Source organism: Ranitomeya imitator, chromosome 2 (assembly GCF_032444005.1).
Source record: "Ranitomeya imitator isolate aRanImi1 chromosome 2, aRanImi1.pri, whole genome shotgun sequence".
Classification (NCBI taxonomy): Eukaryota; Metazoa; Chordata; class Amphibia; order Anura; family Dendrobatidae; genus Ranitomeya; species Ranitomeya imitator.
Genome location: NC_091283.1, coordinates 484,469,739 through 484,490,937, shown reverse-complemented (window position 1 = coordinate 484,490,937; position 21,199 = coordinate 484,469,739). Strand labels below are relative to the sequence as shown.

At 45.2% G+C, this 21,199-nt stretch overlaps 1 protein-coding gene across 1 annotated transcript in view; it reads right to left on the bottom strand.

Annotated features, from left to right (window-relative positions):
• Nucleotides 1-1,568: 1,568 nt before the first annotated feature.
• Nucleotides 1,569-21,199, bottom strand: part of PLCD3 (phospholipase C delta 3) — an 88,887-nt gene continuing 69,256 nt past the window's right edge. The window contains exons 13-15 of the mRNA XM_069751379.1: nucleotides 19,109-19,241; nucleotides 3,485-3,634; nucleotides 1,569-2,408 (exon numbers count right to left, since the gene is read on the bottom strand). Coding sequence (XP_069607480.1) covers nucleotides 2,320-2,408; nucleotides 3,485-3,634; nucleotides 19,109-19,241 — 372 coding nt within the window. The 3' untranslated portion in view covers nucleotides 1,569-2,319. The remainder of the gene's footprint in view (nucleotides 2,409-3,484; nucleotides 3,635-19,108; nucleotides 19,242-21,199) is intronic.

Genomic DNA, 21,199 nt, shown 5'->3' with positions numbered 1-21,199 from the left:
CAAAGAGACCCACACTGGTCCGCATTCAAACCACGATGGGGTGTGTGCAAAAGCTGATTTTTATCATGTTTTGTTTCTGCTCAGATATGTCACAAAACCTGAAGAATTTCTTAGTACCAGCAGAGTGATGGTCTCATGCACATGTTGCTTATTTTTTCCTTGCAGATTTAAATCTGCAGCACTAGTCTTTTGCAGCAGATCTACTAAAAGAATTGCTTCAAAAAAGAATCTGCTGCATTTTCCGTGCGGATTTTTCCACACCATTAGCACAGCATTTTATTTTTTTTCTTGCCATTGATTTACATTGTACTGTAAATCACTTGCGGATCTGCAGCGTTTCGGTGCGGAAAAAAATGCTGCAGATCCGCAGGAAATCTGCAACATGTGCACACAGCCTTTCAGTGTTTTTCCTGCAGATTTTCCCATACTAATACATGGGAAAAATGCATGCAAAAAAAGTGTCAAAACAATTTTCTGCTGCGTCTTTCCTGCCAATACATTATTTGCAGCAGTTTTTTTTTTTTTCTGTGTGTGCACACTCTTAGGCCGATTTCATACGTCAGTGGCGCCGGTACGTGAGGTGACAGTTTCCTCACGTACCGGAGACACCGACTCAAGTAGACACATTAAAATCAATGTGTCTCTGCACATGTCAGCGTGTTTTCACGGACCGTGTGTCCATTTGAAAAACACGGAGACATGTCAGTGTTTGTGGGAACGCACGGATCACACGGACCCATTAAAGTCAATGGGTCCGTGCAAAACACGTACCGCACACGGATACTGTCCGTGTGCCGTGCAGGTGGCAGCGCTACTGTAAGCGCTGTCCCCCCCACATGTGGTGCTGAAGCCGGAATTCATCCCTTCTTCCCAGCAGCGTTCGCTGGAGAGAAGGAATGAAAAATCTTTTTTTTCTTTTCTCTAAAAAATAAAGTTTGTGCGTCCCCCCCCTCCCATCCCCTGTGTGCCTCCGCCCCCCGCCCCCCCCCCCCCCCCCCCCCTGCATATTCCTCACTGTAATGAGCGGGACCACGTGACCGCTCACACAGGGCCTGCTGCTGGCGCTGAGAGGAGACATCGCTGGAGCTGGCTGTCAGTGAGTATTTCCTGGCAAGCGGGATGGGAGGGGACGCACAAACTTTATTTTTTAGGGAAAAGAAAAAAAAAAGATTTTTAATTCCTTCTCTCCAACGAACGCTGCTGGGAAGAAGGGATGAATTCAGGCTTCAGCACCACACGCGGGGGGGACAGCGCTTACAGTAGCGCTGTCTCATGCACTGTCCGTGTGGTCCTCAGTCGGCACACGGCTGCCGCACGTGTGCCACACTGATGTGCTACGTAAGCACATGGACACGGATAATTCGATTTTTCCGGTAGCGGAATTATCTGGACGTGTGGGACAGGCCTTAGGCTGCATTCACATGCTTATGTACTCTGAACTCAACAACCTCGTGGCCAAATATGTCAAGGTTTAACCAGTCTTCCAAGGCTTGCTGGGAGTTGTGGTTTTACAACAGCTGCATGTTCCAGACTCTAAAAATCCCCATCATTTACTCAGTGACAAGTGATCAGCGACACATTTATATTTATTAGAAGGTAGCGCTGATCATGGAATACATACTGCTCATCATGGAGTGCGGTGTACATGGCCGGTCAGTTTCTATCCAAAGAGTATCAAATGCAGTCAAGTATTTGTGATATATTTTTTGCTCTAAATGCTAATTAGCGCCCCCTTCCGCCTAATGGAAGGCACGAAAATGACATAATAATGGAGATGTTTAGCAGTTAAAGTAAGAGAATGTGTTACCGCTCACCACTCACACTCCTCTGTGGATAAAAAATGTATACTGCGGAAAGATTTCTTAAAATATGAGAACATGCACAATATGTGCAAATATAATGGCCAGTTCTCATACCAGGACTCCAGCATGTTGCAGTTCTTGAAATGTTTGTCGGTATAAAACATGGAGAAATTTCCATAGTCACGTGACTTATCGAAAATGCTATATGATCTCACTCCTGCATACACTGTGTATTCCCCATGTACATAGGCTGCCTCTTATGCCCCCTGGTTAGAGAATCTTGTACCCTGCATCCATTCTATTTATTGGAGGTATCGCTGGTGTAGGAATGTCTTGGGACCCCACTAGGGTGAAGGCACAGGGTCTGCACCAAACACGGGCTGCAGATAGTAAATATGGCACCTGATTTCTTTAAGAAGCTGAAAACAGAACAGCAACCACTAATAGAGATATTAGGAGGGTCCAAACTCAATCCCCCCGCCCAGGTTTAATTAGAGATGGTCCATTGTCCGGCTGCTCAGGGGTCTTCTATGTGTACATGTATAAAGAGGGTAGCTGGGGATAGGGAGGCTCCATCTTTGGAAAATAGGTGAACATGACGGTAACCTGTGATTGAGAGAAAAAAAAATCATGAATCTTTTATTAACATGCTGGACTGTTACGTATAACGCTGTCTACTTATGATTATCATCATAAAATATCCACCCTCTGACCCATGTTAATACGTGTGGATTTTTTAATATAGATAAAAAAACATGATGTTCTGCCTACTGCCACCAGTAGAGGGAGCGAGCGAGCTTCCTACACCATTGTACTTGTAAGTGCCCTCTGGTGGCAGCTATAAAGTTGAAAGGGAATGTCGGCAGAATTTCGCCCCCAAACTATTTGAGCATGTAGATCTTTCAAAGACAAGTCCAGCAATACCTTTACAGGGCCAGTCCCATCCTCTGTTACTGAGAAATCAGTGTTTAATAAATATGCAAATGAAGCTGAAGAGTTATGGTAGATCTGAAAGATGTCACTCCAGCTCTATTTCCAGCGCTTGCCTCCTGCTTTACTGATGGCTCCTTTGCGTGAAGTCACATAGCACAGAGGCTGTCAGTCAAGCAGGTTGAGGCGGCTCTGGGAGGGGAATAGACCTGGGTGGCTGAAGCTTCAGATCTACCATAGCTCTTCAGCCTCATTTGCATATTCAAACGCTGAGTTCTCAAAAATGGAGGAAAGGACTGATCATGTAAAGGAGGTATTGCTGGACTTATTTTTTTTTTTAAAGATCTATATGTGCATATAAACAGATTGGGGGTGAAATCCAGCAATCAGATTCCCTTTAAAGGGATGTTCCCAGAATTCTAATTCAACACCTATCCACAGAGTAGGTGATAGGCGTCTGGTCTTTGGGACTCTCTTACTTCAGTGTGGAGCTGAGCCGCAATATCAGATACAATCCATGGCTGTTTTGTTTTTTTACAAAACTGACCATATATTCCATAGTTTGCTCAATAACCCTATTTGTCTGCTTTACTATCCCAGGCCTTTATATGATGCTCCCCTATTACACTGTTGTTCCTATTATCCATCTAACCTATTAAAAAAAATAGACATTTGTCAGGACCACTTTCATTGCTGCTCCAATACTTGAGACCTTCCCCCATATTTCATACATCAGTTCCTCTGCTGCTTACCTTGCTTCAAGCCGGTGAATGGCAGCGTGAATTGTCCCACAAAGTCATTACTAGACGTTTTGTCATAATCTTCAACCACAAATCTGACGAGAGCCAATTCTGGGCACAGCACCTCCAGCTGCAGTGTCTCGCCCCACATTGGGTTAAACCCTGTTAAGTCACATTATTTTGTGTATGTATTTATTCATTTTAAGAGGGTTTTTCGTTAACATGTCTATTATCACATTTTATGAAGTAAACAATCAAATTATGAAAAAATGGAAACTGGAAACTATTTTTAAAACCTCAATAATTTCAGTATCAAACATGAGCACCATGTGCAGAAATACTTGCCTTGGCTGCTATCAATAAGATTATCTGAGGAATGCTCTGCCACGCTGAATGCACTTGAGCACACGAATCAAGATCTGCTGCTGGCAGCTGCTTTTACAATTGCCAACCAATGATGCCTCTGCTATCATCAATGGCTGACAAATCCGGAAACGCTACAGACCATGGTGGCACCTTTAGGCCATGCTGGGTTGTTGATAGTACAATCATTATGGCCTGACATTGTTGTGTTGCAAAATGGCTCCAGAGATACTTTCGTGTTCCCTCGTAAAAGGCTCTTCATGGCTTTGCCCACGTGGTCTCCAGACCAATCTACAGTTATTGTTACATCCAAGACAAAAGCAGGATTCATCTCTGAAGTGGACAGACCTCCATTCCAGTCTCTATTGCCATCTTGCTCTGCACCATGATAGTTTTTGAGAGCGGTGGTGAGAGGTCAATGGAGGATCTGTAACTGGACGTCTGGCTTGTAGCCCAATGCTGTGGACATGCTTTCTGATGGTTTGCGTAGACACTGACACATAAGACTTAGTATGTGATGTCTAACTTCCCTTGCTTTACAGAGTTGGTAACTGAAGAGACCATGCTGACAACCTCAACAAGATGCTTCATGAATGAACTTCACACGGGACCTATACCTGGGATTATGGGGTGGGGTGGCATATTGCATAATTCCAGGAACACTCAGGGTATGTGCACATGATGCAGAAAACGCTGCGGATCCGCAGCAGTTTCCCATGAGTTTACATTACAATGTAAACCTATGGGAAACAAAAATCGCTGTGCACATGCTGCGGAAAAAAAACGTGCGGAAACGCAGCGGTTTACATTCCACAGCATGTCACTTTCTGCGGATTCCGCAGCGGCTTTACACCTGCTCCTATAGAAAACCGCAGTTGTAAAACTGCAGTGAAATCCGCACAAAAACCGTGGTAAATCTGCAGCAGAAAGCAGCGTTTATGCCCTGCAGATTTATCAAATCCGCTGCGGAAAAATCCGCAGTGGACCATTATACGTGTGCACATAGCCTAAGGTCATGGAACCAGTGTTCTGACCATTTCTCCATATTTTTCCAAGAGACGGTTTTCAGCTCAACAATGTTAGGCTGCATGTTGCTCGTGCTACTGAGCAGCCTGCATGGCCTAAACGTGCTACCATGTCTTCCATCGACCACATCTGGAACATCATTGGTCAGCAATTGCACAGTGAGCTGCCAGCAGAAGATCTTGATGATTTGCCCAAGAGCATTAGGCATGGCAGAATATTCCTCAGACAACTAGTAATAACCTTATTGATGGCAGCCAAGGCATGTAACTGCAGAGACTCCTGTGCAGGGTGATCATACTCGATATTAAATAAGACATTATTTCACTGTGGGGATGGTGTTCTTAGGGTGATGATCTGTGTTTATTTGGCATCAGACATAACGTTTGGTAGCTAAAAAGATTAATTTTCTATTCGCCACGACAGCACCCACTAGAGAGAGAGGGGATCCGCCCCTAGGAACAGGAAACCTACAGAGAAATAAAAGGGGCGGCCCCCCCTCGCTCCTCAGTTGGTTTCCTGTTCCTAGAAGGGAACCCACAGAGAAGACTCTATGGTGCTAAGAAGAGGAAACCTGCCTGGGCTACCGCCTGTGTCGACTCTGCTGAGCGACTGGGGTCCCAGAGCAGATAGCCAGTGTCGGGGGATTGTTCCTGCGGGCTCCCCCCTCATCTGGTGCGGCTGACAGGAAAGCCTGAAGGTGCCAACGGTCTCCCTGCTGGGACACCGTTGGGTAAGTGCTGACAAATGCACGGCGCAGTGTGGATACCTGCAGTAATGCCCTCCTGAGTGGAGCTGAGCAGCGGTATGGCGTTCCCGGGCGGAATCTTCCCTCCGGTCCCTCCAGAGGTAAGAGGCGACATGGTGGTGGAAGCAGCGCTTACGGCGGCGTCTTCCGGTATGCTGCAGATGCGGGCGCATGCGCAGTAGCGTCGGCGTCCCCTGGTAGAAAGCTTGAACTTCCGGGGTCGGAGTACCATTTCCGGGGGAACCGCCATATTGGATTCCCCCATGCGATCCCAGGGTCCGGACGCCGGACTTGTGAGTAAAAAAAAAAAAAAAAGGGAGGAAATAGAAAGGGGATGTGTGCAGGAGTGGCTACACTATAAAAGTGAGGATTAGAAGTGCAGTCAGTGTGCATTATGTCGTCCCAAGAGGAGGTCCGTGTGCACCCCATGGGAGAGCCACTAGTACCTAGTAGCGAAACCAGAAAAAAGAGCAGTGGACACTCTAAAATAAGTGACTCCACTGACAAATCGGGAAGGAAGTCGTCCCGTTCCACATCCCAGACTAAGGCAACCCCGCAGCCGGTATAATTAATACGCTGGGTGAGTGTATACATAGCTTCACTGAAGCTTATATTGATTCCTTTGCTTATATTATTCTAGGCAAAGAGGACGGGGAAGAGTAAGCACAAACAATGTGCTATATGTACCGAACCCCTGCCTGACTCCTATTCTAAGAGTCTATGTCAGGCTTGTATAGATAACACCTTACGGCAGGAGGAATCAGTAAAAATGAATGAGATACGGCTCATAATTCGGGAAGAACTTCAGTCGTTGGGAGGTGGTTCTTCCTCGGTTAATATAGAGAAAAAGAAAAGAAGAGTATCTTCACCTAAAGCTGACACGTCAGCAGAGAGTGGGGAGGTCGACTCAGAGGTCTCTCAGCTGTCCGATTCTTCAGGGGAAGAAGACTTTGTTTGTTTTCCAACTGAAGGCATAAACAACTTGGTCAAATCGGTGAGAAATACGATGGGGATATCTGAGTCAAAAGAACCCCAAACACCACAGGAAGTCATGTTTGCTGGTCTTTCTCAACGGAAAGGCCACGTGTTTCCAATAAACCAGGCCATAAAAGACCTCGTTAAGAAAGAATGGGGTAAAGGTCAGAAAGGGTTTGTACCAATACCCTGTAAGAGGCGCTACCCCTTCGATGACGAAGATTTTAGTACATGGACCAAAATACCAAAGGTCGATGCTGCAGTTGCATCTACATCTCGCCGTTTCTCCTTGCCCGTGGAGGATGCAGGTTCCTTATCAGATCCCATGGACCGAAAATCAGATGCGCTCCTTAAGAAATCATGGGAGGCCTGTGTCACGGCATTCAAGCCGGCAATTGCAGCCACATGTACTAGCAGATCAATGTTAGTCTGGCTGGATCAGCTGGAGCAAAATATTAAAAATGGTGTATCCAGGGAGAAGTTACGAGCGTCTATCCCTTTGATCAAGGGTTCGGCTGCCTTTATATCGGATGCCTCCCTACGACTTGCGGCCAGAACAGCTAATATCTCCAATACGGCTAGGCAGGCTTTATGGCTAAAAAACTGGAAGGGAGATGCCCAATCTAGATCCAAATTATGTGCCATACCCTGTCAGGGTGAGTACCTGTTTGGAACAATCCTTGATGAGATACTCACTAAGGCAGGGGAAAGGAAAAAAGGATTCCCTAATCCCTTTGTTCCATCTTACAGAAGGGCATTCAAGAAGCCACCATTCGGAAAGAAGGGAGGCTTCAGAGACAGATGGAACAATAAGGATTTTAAACAAAAAGGAAACCTGTTTAATAAACGTCCATTCAAGCCAGCCGACAAATTCCATTAATTATATTCCTCCAGTGGGTGGAAGATTAAAACAGTTTAGGCAACGATGGGAAGAGATAACCATAAATACTTGGGCCATTAAATTAATATCTTCAGGCCTCACATTAGACTTTATTAGAACTCCACCGGACTCCTTCCTCCTTACCACCTTAAGATCCAGGCCTCAACAAGAGGCGCTTGAAACAGAGGTTAAAACCCTCCTACGCAAACAAGTCCTAGTGGATGTCCCATCTTCCCAGATGGGGAGGGGATTTTATTCTCCCTTGTTTCTGATTAGTAAGCCGGATGGCTCTTTCAGAACAATAATTAATTTAAGAAAGCTGAACTCCTTTATAAGGCCTAAAACATTCAAAATGGAATCCATTCGTTCAGCGATAAAGAATCTATTTCCAAACTGTTACATGGTAGTATTGGATCTTAAGGATGCTTACTATCATATTCCTATACATCATTTATACCAGCAGTTTCTTCGGGTTGCAGTTTGTATAGAGGGAAAAATTCGTCATCTACAATATAAAGCGATGCCCTTCGGATTATCTATGGCCCCAAGGGTTTTTACTAAATTGCTATTGGAAGTAATGTCTTTCTTAAGAGTAAAGGATACTTTAGTCATTCCATATCTAGATGACCTATTGATTGTGGGTAAAGACCCCCTACAGTGTGAACAGAGGTTACGGGAAGTAGTGGTTTCCTTACAATCCCTGGGGTGGCTGGTTAATTGGGAAAAATCTAGACTTCAGCCTGTTAAGTGTCAGAAATTCCTGGGGCTCCTTCGAGATTCAGTTGACCAGATTTGTAAGCTGCCAGAGGATAAGAAAATCTCCATAGTTGATAAGGTATCCTTAGCAATAAAAAATCGTAGTATGTCACTCAGACAGGGCATGTCATTACTAGGTTCTCTGACATCGTGTATTCCTGCGGTCCAGTGGGCACAGGCCCATACTAGGCTTCTACAAAAATTTATATTAGAGGAAGACATCAAGAATAGAGGCTGTCTGGATAGGACAGTTTATCTAACAACGGAAGTATTACACTCCCTTAAGTGGTGGTTAAATCAGGAAAACCTTTCAAAAGGGGTTCTTTGGGTAATTTCCCCCTCTAGTATAGTGACCACAGATGCTGGTCCTAAAGGCTGGGGGGCACATTTTCAGGATCAGTGGGTTCAGGATCTTTGGTCTAGTTCGGAACTTGATAGTTCTTCGAATGTCAAAGAGTTGAGGGCTATATATTATTCCCTACTTCACTTTCTTCCTCAGCTCAGCGGCTCTCACACAAGAGTGTTCTCCGACAACACCACGGCGGTAGCTTACTTAAACCATCAAGGAGGTACGCGGTCGGACAGACTCAGGGAGCTGGCATCAGACATTATGGAATTAGCCGAAGGTCATCTGCTATCACTGTCAGCAGTGCACATCAGGGGCACAGACAACTTTCGTGCCGATTTTCTGAGCCGTCACACCCTCCATCAAGGAGAATGGATGCTAAACAGAAAAATTTTCAAAATGATAACAGCTCAATGGGGTGTTCCTCAAATAGACTTGTTTGCCACAAGAGCCAACCGACAGGTCAGGGTGTTTGCCTCTCTAAACAGGGAGGAGCCGGACATTCTCGATGCCCTCCAAGTACCATGGACTTTCGACCTGGCATATGCTTTTCCTCCATGGAATCTACTGCCTTTGGTAATAAGGAAAATAAGGGAAGAAGGAGCAAAAGTTCTATTAATAGCCCCGTTCTGGCCCAAAAGGCCATGGTTCTCATGGCTGAGGGCGATGTCAGTGTCGGACCCGTGGATTCTGCCTCAGTCCAAGGACTTGCTCTCTCAGGGTCCATTCCTTCATCCTCAGGCAAAGGGCATGAATTTAACTGCATGGAGTTTGAAAGGCGGTTACTAAATCTCAGGGGGTTTTCTAGTGGGTTAATAGATACTCTGATGAAAAGCAGAAAACCTTCAACTACCAGGATTTATGTTAGAATTTGGAGGAAATTCCTTCAATTTCATACTACACAACTTTCCGCTGAAATTCCTATATTTCCAATATTGGAATTTCTACAAAAAGGTCTGGAATTAGGTCTTTCCGTAAGCACTCTGAAAGTTCAGGTGTCAGCCTTAGGAGCTCTTTTTAATTTTGACGTAGCAGGTAATAAATGGATATCCCGGTTTATAGCTGCCTGTGAGAGATCGAGACCAATTAGCATACCTAGGGTTCCTCAGTGGGATCTATCGATAGTCCTAAATGCATTGACTCAACCACCTTTTGAGCCTCTCCATGCAGCCTCACTAAAAAATATTTCTTTAAAAACCGTATTATTAGTGGCATTAGTTTCTGCTAGAAGAGTAAGTGATCTTCATGCATTATCTATAGATCCTCCCTTTTTTGTGGTAACATCAGATAGGATACTTTTGAAAACAGATCCTTGTTATCTCCCTAAGGTGGCCTCTACCTTTCATAGATCCCAAGAGATCTTGTTACCTACCTTTTATGAGAACCACTCAACTCCAGAAGAAGATAGACTTCACACCCTAGATGTTAAAAGGACTGTCTTAAGGCCCCTTCACATTTAGCGACGCTGCAGCGATACCGACAACGATCCGGATCGCTGCAGCGTCGCTGTTTGGTCGCTGGAGAGCTGTCACACAGACCGCTCTCCAGCGACCAACGATGCCGGTAACCAGGGTAAACATCGGGTAACTAAGCGCAGGGCCGCGCTTAGTAACCCGATGTTTACCCTGGTTACCATGCTAAAAGTAAAAAAAAACAAACACTACATACTTACCTACCGCTGTCTGTCCTCCAGCGCTGTGCTCTGCTTCTCTGCTCTCCTCCTGTACTGTCTGGGAGCCGGAAAGCAGAGCGGTGACGTCACCGCTCTGCTTTCCGGCTCACAGACAGTACAGGAGGAGTGCAGAGCGCAGCGCTGGAGGACAGACAGCGGTAGGTAAGTATCTAGTGTTTGTTTTTTTTTTACTTTTAGCATGGTAACCAGGGTAAACATCGGGTTACTAAGCGCGGCCCTGCGCTTAGTTACCCGATGTTTACCCTGGTTACCAGTGAAGACATCGCTGGATCGGTGTCACACACGCCGATCCAGCGATGTCCACGGGAGATCCAGCGACGAAATAAAGTTCTGGACTTTGTTCAGCGACCAACGATCTCCCAGCAGGGGCCTGATCGTTGGTCGCTGTCACACATAGCGATTTTATTAACGATATCGTTGCTACGTCACAAAAAGCAACGATATCGTTAACAATATCGTTATGTGTGAAGGTACCTTTAGCCTATTTAGAGAGAACTAGGGACTGGAGAAAGAGTAGGGCTCTCTTTGTGTCTTTCCAGTGTAAAACCAAGGGTGCCAGAGTGACAAAGAATACATTATCTCGCTGGATCAGAGAGGCCATAGTCTTGGCGTATAAAGTGGGAGGAAAAGATCCTCCAATGCATGTAGGAGCGCACTCTACAAGAGCCTTGTCGACTTCCTGGGCAGAAAGGGCGAATGTACCAATAGACCTTATATGTAAGGCTGCAACTTGGTCTTCACCTAACACCTTCTATAAGCATTATAGATTAGATCTATCCTCTGCTTCTGACCTAACCTTTGGTGTATCGGTCCTTGACTCAGTAAACCCACCCAGTCTATAGTCTCTGTAATTCTCTCTAGTGGGTGCTGTCGTGGCGAATAGAAAATACCGGATTACTTACCGGTAATGCTCTTTTATAGAGCCCACGACAGCACCCGTTCACATCCCTCCCTTTTCTGTATATAGTCGCACATGGTGCTTTTTTGGTGAGGTGTAAATATTAGAAAGATGTAGTATGAGGTTGTAAATATGTATATATATATGTACAGTGGGGCAAAAAAGTATTTAGTCAGTCAGCAATAGTGCAAGTTCCACCACTTAAAAAGATGAGAGGCGTCTGTAATTTACATCATAGGTAGACCTCAACTATGGGAGACAAACTGAGAAAAAAAAATCCAGAAAATCACATTGTGTTTTTTTTAACATTTTATTTGCATATTATGGTGGAAAATAAGTATTTGGTCAGAAACAAAATTTCATCTCAATACTTTGTAATATATCCTTTGTTGGCAATGACAGAGGTCAAACGTTTTCTGTAAGTCTTCACAAGGTTGCTACACACTGTTGTTGGTATGTTGGCCCATTCCTCCATGCAGATCTCCTCTAGAGCAGTGATGTTTTTGGCTTTCCGCTTGGCAACACGGACTTTCAACTCCCTCCAAAGGTTTTCTATAGGGTTGAGATCTGGAGACTGGCTAGGCCACTCCAGGACCTTGAAATGCTTCTTACGAAGCCACTCCTTCGTTGCCCTGGCGGTGTGCTTTGGATCATTGTCATGTTGAAAGACCCAGCCACGTTTCATCTTCAATGCCCTTGCTGATGGAAGGAGGTTTGCACTCAAAATCTCACGATACATGGCCCCATTCATTCTTTCATGTACCCGGATCAGTCGTCCTGACCCCTTTGCAGAGAAACAGCCCCAAAGCATGATGTTTCCACCACCATGCTTTACAGTAGGTATGGTGTTTGATGGATGCAACTCAGTATTCTTTTTCCTCCAAACACGACAAGTTGTGTTTCTACCAAACAGTTCCAGTTTGGTTTCATCAGACCATAGGACATTCTCCCAAAACTCCTCTGGATCATCCAAATGCTCTCTAGCAAACTTCAGACGGGCCTGGACATGTACTGGCTTAAGCAGTGGGACACGTCTGGCACTGCAGGATCTGAGTCCATTGTGGCGTAGTGTGTTACTTATGGTAGGCCTTGTTACATTGGTCCCAGCTCTCTGCAGTTCATTCACTAGGTCCCCCCGCGTGGTTCTGGAATTTTTGCTCACCGTTCTTGTGATCATTCTGACCCCACGGGGTGGGATTTTGCGTGGAGCCCCAGATCGAGGGAGATTATCAGTGGTCTTGTATGTCTTCCATTTTCTAATTATTGCTCCCACTGTTGATTTCTTCACTCCAAGCTGGTTGGCTATTGCAGATTCAGTCTTCCCAGCCTGGTGCAGGACTACAATTTTGTTTCTGGTGTCCTTTGACAGCTCTTTGGTCTTCACCATAGTGGAGTTTGGAGTCAGACTGTTTGAGGGTGTGCACAGGTGTCTTTTTATACTGATAACAAGTTTAAACATGTGCCATTACTACAGGTAATGAGTGGAGGAAAGAGGAGACTCTTAAAGAAGAAGTTACAGGTCTGTGAGAGCCAGAAATCTTGATTGTTTGTTTCTGACCAAATACTTATTTTCCACCATAATATGCAAATAAAATGTTAAAAAAACAGACAATGTGATTTTCTGGATTTTTGTTTCTCAGTTTGTCTCCCATAGTTGAGGTCTACCTATGATGTAAATTACAGACGCCTCTCATCTTTTTAAGTGGTGGAACTTGCACTATTGCTGACTGACTAAATACTTTTTTGCCCCACTGTATATACCTGAACCTGTTAACTAAAACCTGGCGGCGGTTCCTCCTATTCTCTGTAAAACAACTGAGGAGCGAGGGGGGGCCGCCCCTTTTATCTCTCTGTAGGTTTCCTGTTCCTAGGGGCGGATCCCCTCTCTCTCTAGTGGGTGCTGTCGTGGGCTCTATAAAAGAGCATTACCGGTAAGTAATCCGGTATTTTGGTCTCATCTGACCACAGCACCTTCCTCCATACATTTGGGGAGTCTCCCACGTCTTTTGGCAAACTCAAAACAAGCCTTACAATTTTTGTGTGTAAAGGGCTTTTTTCTGCCGACTCTTCCATAAAGGCTACCTCTATGGAGTGTAAGGCTTATTATGGTCACATGAACAGATACTCCAGTCTGGGAACTTTATAGCTCCTTCAGGGTTACCTTTTGGCCTGTGTTGCCTCTCTGATTAATGCCTTCCTTGCCCGGGCGAGTTTTGGTGGGCGGCCCTGTCTTGGCAGGTTTGATGTGTTACCATGTTCTTTCGATTTGATAGTGCTCCGAGGAATCATCGGAGATTGGGATATTCTTTTATAACCCTACCCTGACTTGTACTTCTCAGCAAATTTGTCTCTGACTTGTTTGGAGATCTCCTTGGCCTTCATGGTGTTTGGTTAGTGGTGTCTCTTGCTTAATGGTGTTGCATCCTCTGTGGCCTTTCAGAAAAGGTGTGGATATACTAACGGCCCATGTGACACTTAGATTGCACACAGGTGGACTTCCTTTCACCAAGCATGTGATTTTTATTAATGGAATTGCTTGCACCAGAAATGTTTAGGGGCTTTATCGCAAAAAGGGCGAACACATATGCGTATGCCAATTTGTAATTATTTGATCCCATAAATTTAACCCCTTCCCGACCCATGACGCCACGTAGGCGTCATGAAAGTCGGTGCCATTCCGACCCATGACGCCTATGCGGCGTCATGGAAAGATCGCGTCCCTGCAGATCGGGTGAAAGGGTTAACTCCCATTTCACCCGATCTGCAGGGACAGGGGGAGTGGTAGTTTAGCCCAGGGGGGGTGGCTTCACCCCCTCGTGGCTACGATCGCTCTGATTGGCTGTTGAAAGTGAAACTGCCAATCAGAGCGATTTGTAATATTTCACCCATTATAACGGGTGAAATATTACAATCCAGCCATGGCCGATGCTGAAATATCATCGGCCATGGCTGGAAATACTAGTGTGCCCCCACCCCACCCCTCCGATCGCCCCCCCACCCCCCCGATCTGGCCGGTACACTGCTCCGGCTCCCCTCCGTCCTGTGCTCCGCTCCCCCCCGTGCTCGTGTCCGCTCCCCCCGTGCTCCAATCACCCCCCCGTGCTCCAATCACCCCCCCTGCACTCCGATCCACCCTCCCCGTGCTCCGTTCCACCCCCCCGTGCTCCATTCCAGCCCCCCCGTGCTCCGTTCCACGCCCCCCGCGCTCCGTTCCACCCCTCCCGCGCTCCGATTCCCCCCCCCGTGCTCCGATCCCCCCCCCCCGTGGTCCCCCCCCACCCTATCATACTTACCGATCCAGCCGTGGTCCCGTCCGTCTTCTCCCGGGCGCCGCCATCTTCCAAAATGGCGGGCGCATGCGCAGTGCGCCCGCCGAATCTGCCGGCCGGCAGATTCGTTCCAAAGTGCATTTTGATCACTGAGATATAATCTATCTCAGTGATCAAAATAAAAAAAATAATAAATGACCCCCCCCCTTTGTCACCCCCATAGGTAGGGACAATAAAAAAAATAAAGAAATTTTTTTTTTCCACTAATGTTAGAATAGGGTTAGGGTTAGGGTTAGGGGTAGGGGTAGGGTTAGGGTTAGGGGTAGGGGTAGGGCTAGGGGTAGGGTTAGGGGTAGGGTTAGGGGTAGGGGTAGGGTTAGGGCTAGGGTTAGGGTTAGGAATGTGCACACGTATTCTGGTCCTCTGCGGATTTTTCCGCTGCGGATTTGATAAATCCGCAGTGCTAAACCGCTGCGGATTTATGGCGGATTTACCGCGTTTTTTTCTGCGCATTTCACTGCGGTTTTACAATTGCGATTTTCTATTGGAGCAGTTGTAAAACCGCTGCGGAATCCGCACAAAGAAGTGACATGCTGCGGAATGTAAACCGCTGCGTTTCCGTGCAGTTTTTCCGCAGCATGTGCACAGCGATTTTTGTTTCCCATAGGTTTACATTGAAATGTACACTCATGGGAAACTGCTGCGGATCCGCAGCGTTTTCCGCAGCGTGTGCACATACCTTTAGAATTAGGCCATGTGCACACGGTGCGGATTTGGCTGCGGATTCGCAGCAGTGTTCCATCAGGTTTACAGTACCATGTAAACATATGAAAAACCAAATCCGCTGTGCCCATGGTGCGGAAAATACCGCGCGGAAACGCTGCATTGTATTTTCCGCAGCATGTCAATTCTTTGTGCGGATTCCGCAGCGTTTTACACCTGTTCCTCAATAGGAATCCGCAGGTGAAATCCGCACAAAAAACACTGGAAATCCGCGGAAAATCCGCAGGTAAAACACAGTGCCTTTTACCCGCAGATTTTTCAAAAATGGTGCGGAAATATCTCACACGAATCCGCAACGTGGGCACATAGCCTTAGGGTTAGGGTTGGAATTAGGGTTGTGGTTAGGGTTAGGGGTGTGTTGGGGTTAGTGTTGTGGTTAGGGGTGTGTTGGGGTTAGGGTTGTGATTAGGGTTATGGCTACAGTTGGGATTAGGGTTAGGGGTGTGGGGGGGTTAGTGTTGGAGTTAGAATTGAGGGGTTTCCACTGTTTAGGCACATCAGGGGTCTCCAAACGCAACATGGCGCCACCATTGATTCCAGCCAATCTCGTATTCAAAAAGTCAAATGGTGCTCCCTCACTTCCGAGCCCTGACGTGTGCCCAAACAGTGGTTTACCCCCACATATGGGGTACCAGCATACTCAGGACAAACTGCGCAACAATTACTGGGGTCCAATTTCTCCTGTTACCCTTGTGAATCTAAAAAAATGCTTGCTAAAACATAATTTTTGAGGAAAGAAAAATGATTTTTTATTTTCACGGCTCTGCATTATAAACTTCTATGAAGCACTTGGGGGTTCAAAGTGCTCACCACACATCTAGATAAGTTCCTTTCAGGGTCTAGTTTCCAAAATGGGGTCACTTGTGGGGGGTTTCTACTGTTTAGGCACATCAGGGGCTCTGCAAACGCAACGTGACGCCCGCAGAGCATTCCATCAAAGTCTGCATTTCAAAACGTCACTACTTCAATTCCGAGCCCCGGCATGTGCCCAAACAGTGATTTACCCCCACATATGGGGTATCACCGTACTCAGGAGAAACTGGACAACAAATATTGGGGTCAAATTTCTCCTGTTACCCTTGGGAAAATTAAAAAATTCTGGGCTAAATAATTATTTTTGAGGAAAGAAAACGTATTTATTATTTTCACGGCTCTGCATTATAAACTTCTATGAAGCACTTGGGGGTTCAAAGTGCTCACCACACATCTAGATAAGTTCCTTTGGGGGTCTAGTTTCCAAAATGGGGTCACTTGTGGGGGGTTTCTACTGTTAAGCCACATCAGGGGCTCTGCAAATGCAACGTGACGCCCACAGAGCATTCCATCAAAGTCTGCATTTCAAAACGTCACTACTTCACTTCCGAGCCCCGGCATGTGCCCAAACAGTGATTTACCCCCACATATGGGGTATCAGCGTACTCAGGAGAAACTGGACAACAACTTTTGGGGTCAAATTTCTCCTGTTACCCTTGGGAAAATAAAAAATTGCAGGCTAAAAGATCATTTTTGAGAAAATAATTTTTTTTTTTATTTTCATGGCTCTGCGTTATAAACTTCTGTGAAGCACTTGGGGGTTCAAAGTCCTCACCACACATCTAGATTAGTTCCTTTGGGGGTCTAGTTTCTAAAATGGTGTCATTTCTGGGGGATCTCCAATGTTTAGGCACACAGGGGCTCTCCAAACGTGACATGGTGTCCGCTAATGATTGGAGCTAATTTTCCATTTAAAAAGCCAAATGGCGTGCCATCCCTTCCGAGCCCTGCCGTGCGCCCAAACAGTGGTTTACCCCCACATATGGGGTATCAGCGTACTCAGGACAAACTGGACAACAATATTTGGGGTCCAATTTCTCCTATTATCCTTGGCAAAATAGGAAATTCCAGGCTAAAAAATCATTTTTGAGGAAAGAAAAATTATTTTTTATTTTCATGGCTCTGCGTTATAAACTTCTGTGAAGCACCTGGGGGTTTAAAGTGCTCAATATGCATCTAGATAAGTTCCTTGGGGGGTCTAGTTTCCAAAATGGGGTCACTTGTGGGGGAGCTCCAATGTTTAGGCACACAGGGGCTCTCCAAACGCGACATGGTGTCCGCTAACAATTGGAGCTAATTTTCCATTCAAAAAGTCAAATGGCGCGCCTTCTCTTCCGAGCCCTGCCGAGTGCCCAAACAATGGTTTACCCCCACATATGAGGTATCGGCGTACTCGGGAGAAATTGCCCAACAAATTTTATGATCCATTTTATCCTACTGCCCATGTGAAAATGAAAAAATTGAGGCGAAAAGAATTTTTTTGTGAAAAAAAATTACTTTTTCATTTTTACAGATCAATTTGTGAAGCACCTGAGGGTTTAAAGTGCTCACTAGGCATCCAAATTAGTTCCTTGGGGGGTCTAGTTTCCAAAATGGGGTCACTTGTGGGGGAGCGCCAATGTTTAGGCACACAGGAGCTATCCAAACGCGACATGGTGTCCGCTAACGATGGAAATAATTTTTCATTCAAAAAGTCAAATGGCGCTCCTTCCCTTCCGAGCCTTACCATGTGCCCAAACAGTGGTTTACCTCCACATGTGAGGTATTGGTGTACTCAGGAGAAATTGCCCAACACATTTTAGGATCCATTTTATCCTGTTGCCCATGTGAAAATGAAAAAATTGAGGCTAAAAGAATTTTTTTGCGAAAAAAAAGTACTTTTTCATTTTTACGGATCAATTTGTGAAGCACCTGGGGGTTCAAAGTGCTCACTATGCATCTAGATAAGTTCCTTGGGGCGTCTAGTTTCCAAAATGGGGTCACTTGTGGGGGAGCTCCAATTTTTAGGCACACGGGGGCTCTCCAAACGTGACATGGTGTCCGCTAAAGAGTGGAGCCAATTTTTGATTCAAAAAGTCAAATGGCGCTCCTTCCCTTCCAAGCCCTGCCGTGCGCCAAAACAGTGGTTTACCCCCACATATGAGGTATCAGCGTACTCAGGACAAATTGGACAACAACTTTCGTGGTTCAGTTTCTCCTTTTACCATTGGGAAAATAAAAAAATTGTTGCTAAAAGATAATTTTTGTGACTAAAAAGTTAAATGTTCATTTTTTCCTTCCATGTTGCTGCTGCTTCTGTGAAGCACCTGAAGGGTTAATAAACTTCTGGAATGTGGTTTTGAGTACCTTGAGGGGTGCAGTTTTTAGAATGGTGTCACTTTTGGGTATTTTCAGCCATATAGACCCCTCAAACTGACTTCAAATGTGAGGTGGTCCCTAAAAAAATGGTTTTGTAAATTTCGTTGTAAAAATGACAAATCGCTGGTCGAATTTTAACCCTTATAACTTCCTAACAAAAAAAAATTTTGTTTCCAAAATTGTGCTGATGTAAAGTAAACATGTGGGAAATGTTATTTATTAACTATTTTGTGTCACATATCTCTCTGGTTTAACAGAATAAAAATTCAAAATGTGAAAATTGCGAAATTTTCAAAATTTTCGCCAAATTTCCGTGTTTATCACAAATAAATGCAGAATTTATTGACCTAAATTTACCACTAACATGAAGCCCAATATGTCACGAAAAAACAATCTCAGAACCGCTAGGATCCGTTGAAGCGTTCCTGAGTTATTACCTCATAAAGGGACACTGGTCAGAATTGCAAAAAACGGCAAGGTCTTTAAGGTCAAAATAGGCTGGGTCTTGAAGGGGTTAAACTACGTCTATTTTTTTTTTCACTTCAGTTCCCCAACTAAGACTATTTAGTGCTGATGTATCACTCACAAAATATTTTTGTAATCTGATTTGTAATGTAACAAACTAGGTAAAAAGACAAGGAGGGGGGAATACTTTCGGAAACCACCCTAAATATGTGATCCAATTGAACATGACATTAGCCTGATGTGCAGGAAGGGGGTTTTCATCTCACCATTATTGAGGATGTAATTGGTCTCCCTTTCCCTTTTCTTCCCTAAACTGTGAATCTCCACACGTACAAACGGGTCCACAATAGAGTTTGGATTTTCCTGATTTAGTTTAGGAAGCTGCTGAGCTGAAATAATCTATGGAAAAAAAAATCAAATCTGATATTGTTCATAAAACATGCCTAGATTTAAAATCAAAAGAAACTTACTTTATTAAAATCCATTTAGCATCTCTGTAAACTGGACCAGTTTTCCCAAAATTACGGCTCCCCAGCTGTTACAAGAGTACAAATCCCATTGCGCCCCAAAATATCCTGTGGGTGTGCCATATACATTCAAGATGGGAATACGCCTTGAAAGAGGACCTTTCACCAGTTTGAGCACAGCCACATCATAGACTAGTACTTGCAGAGCTGAAGAAACCATAGCTTTTCTGTTACTTTATTATCACCATTGCTGAGATATTATCTTGTAAAGTTTAGATTCTGATTTATAAAGGTACCGTCACACATAACGATATCGTTAACGATATCGTTGCTTTTTGTGACGTAGCAACGATATCGTTAAGGAAATCGTTGTGTGACAGCGACCAACGATCAGGCCCCTGCTGGGAGATCGTTGGTCGCTGAGGAAAGTCCAGAACTTTATTTCGTCGCTGGATCTCCCGCGGACATCGCTGGATCGGCGTGTGTGACACCGATCCAGCGATGTCTTCACTGGTAACCAGGGTAAACATCGGGTTACTAAGCGCAGGGCCGTGCTTAGTAACCCGATGTTTACCCTGGTTACCATTGTAAAAGTAAAAAAAACAAACACTACATACTTGCCTTCAGCTGTCTGTCCCCGGCGCCGTGCTTCCTGCACTGGCTGTGAGTGCCGGTCAGCCGGAAAGCAGAGCGGTGACGTCACCGCTGTGCTTTCCGGCCGCTGTGCTCACAGTCGGTGCAGGAAGCAGAGCGCCGGGGACAGACAGCGGAAGGTAAGTATGTAGTGTTTGTTTTTTTTACTTTTACGATGGTAACCAGGGTAAACATCGGGTTACTAAGCGCGGCCCTGCGCTTAGTAACCCAATGTTTACCCTGGTTACCGGCATCGTTGGTCGCTGGAGAGCTGTCTGTGTGACAGCTCTCCAGCGACCAAACAGCGACGCTGCAGCGATCGACATCGTTGTCGGTATCGCTGCAGCGTCGCTTAGTGTGAAGGTACCTTAAGCCTAACAGGCTTGTCCTTTTCACATCTCTGCTGCACTCCCCTCCCCGACACTGATTGCCATGACATGAAAGCTGGAGGTGTTTGTAATGACACTTAGCTCTGCTGTACTCTACACAGCAGATAGAGACCACAGAGGAGAGAAGGGCTGTCTGTCATAACATCTCACGGGAGAAGGCATGTTCTGACCTTCTGAGGGCATGTTCTTTTTTTTTTCCCTTGGGTGATGCCTTCTGCTTATGATTGGTCAGTGTTATGCAGGGGACAAAGTCCTCTATCTTTTATATCACCACAGTCAGTGTAAGAGCAGGGAGGGTACAGCATTGCTGTGAAAAAGTACCTGATCCCAGAGAAGAATCTGGTAATGTCCAGTTGGGCTTATGATATATTATAATCTAACTCTAAAATCTAATATTTCTGAAAAATATCTGAGAAATTAGGAAAAAAATAATTCAGCTTTGTGGCCACTATTCCATAATGTGGCCAGTTTAACAGGACCAAATTGGTGAATGGTTCTTTTTTTTAAAGAAAACTACTGCTACCTGCAGCCACCACTAGGGGGAGTGTATAGCATACAGCTTTATATAGCTCATATTGAACAATAACAATCTGTAAGCAGTACGCTCCTACATTTTTGTAGTGATGGCTGAAGAAAGTCAGAATTTTTATTATTAGTCCACACAAGATCAAAAAACTTCTTTTAATGCTGCTAAGCTTCCATACTTACCTGTTCCCTAATGCTACACAATTGTGTTTGTATGACGCCAGGCCTCATCTGGTTTTTAGTCTTACTAACAGAAGTCATACCATGCTGGCTCTGCCCAGGCATGCCAGATCCACTCCTATTTTATAGCTTTTTCCCTTTATGGGTGAAGCCAACTGGTCAC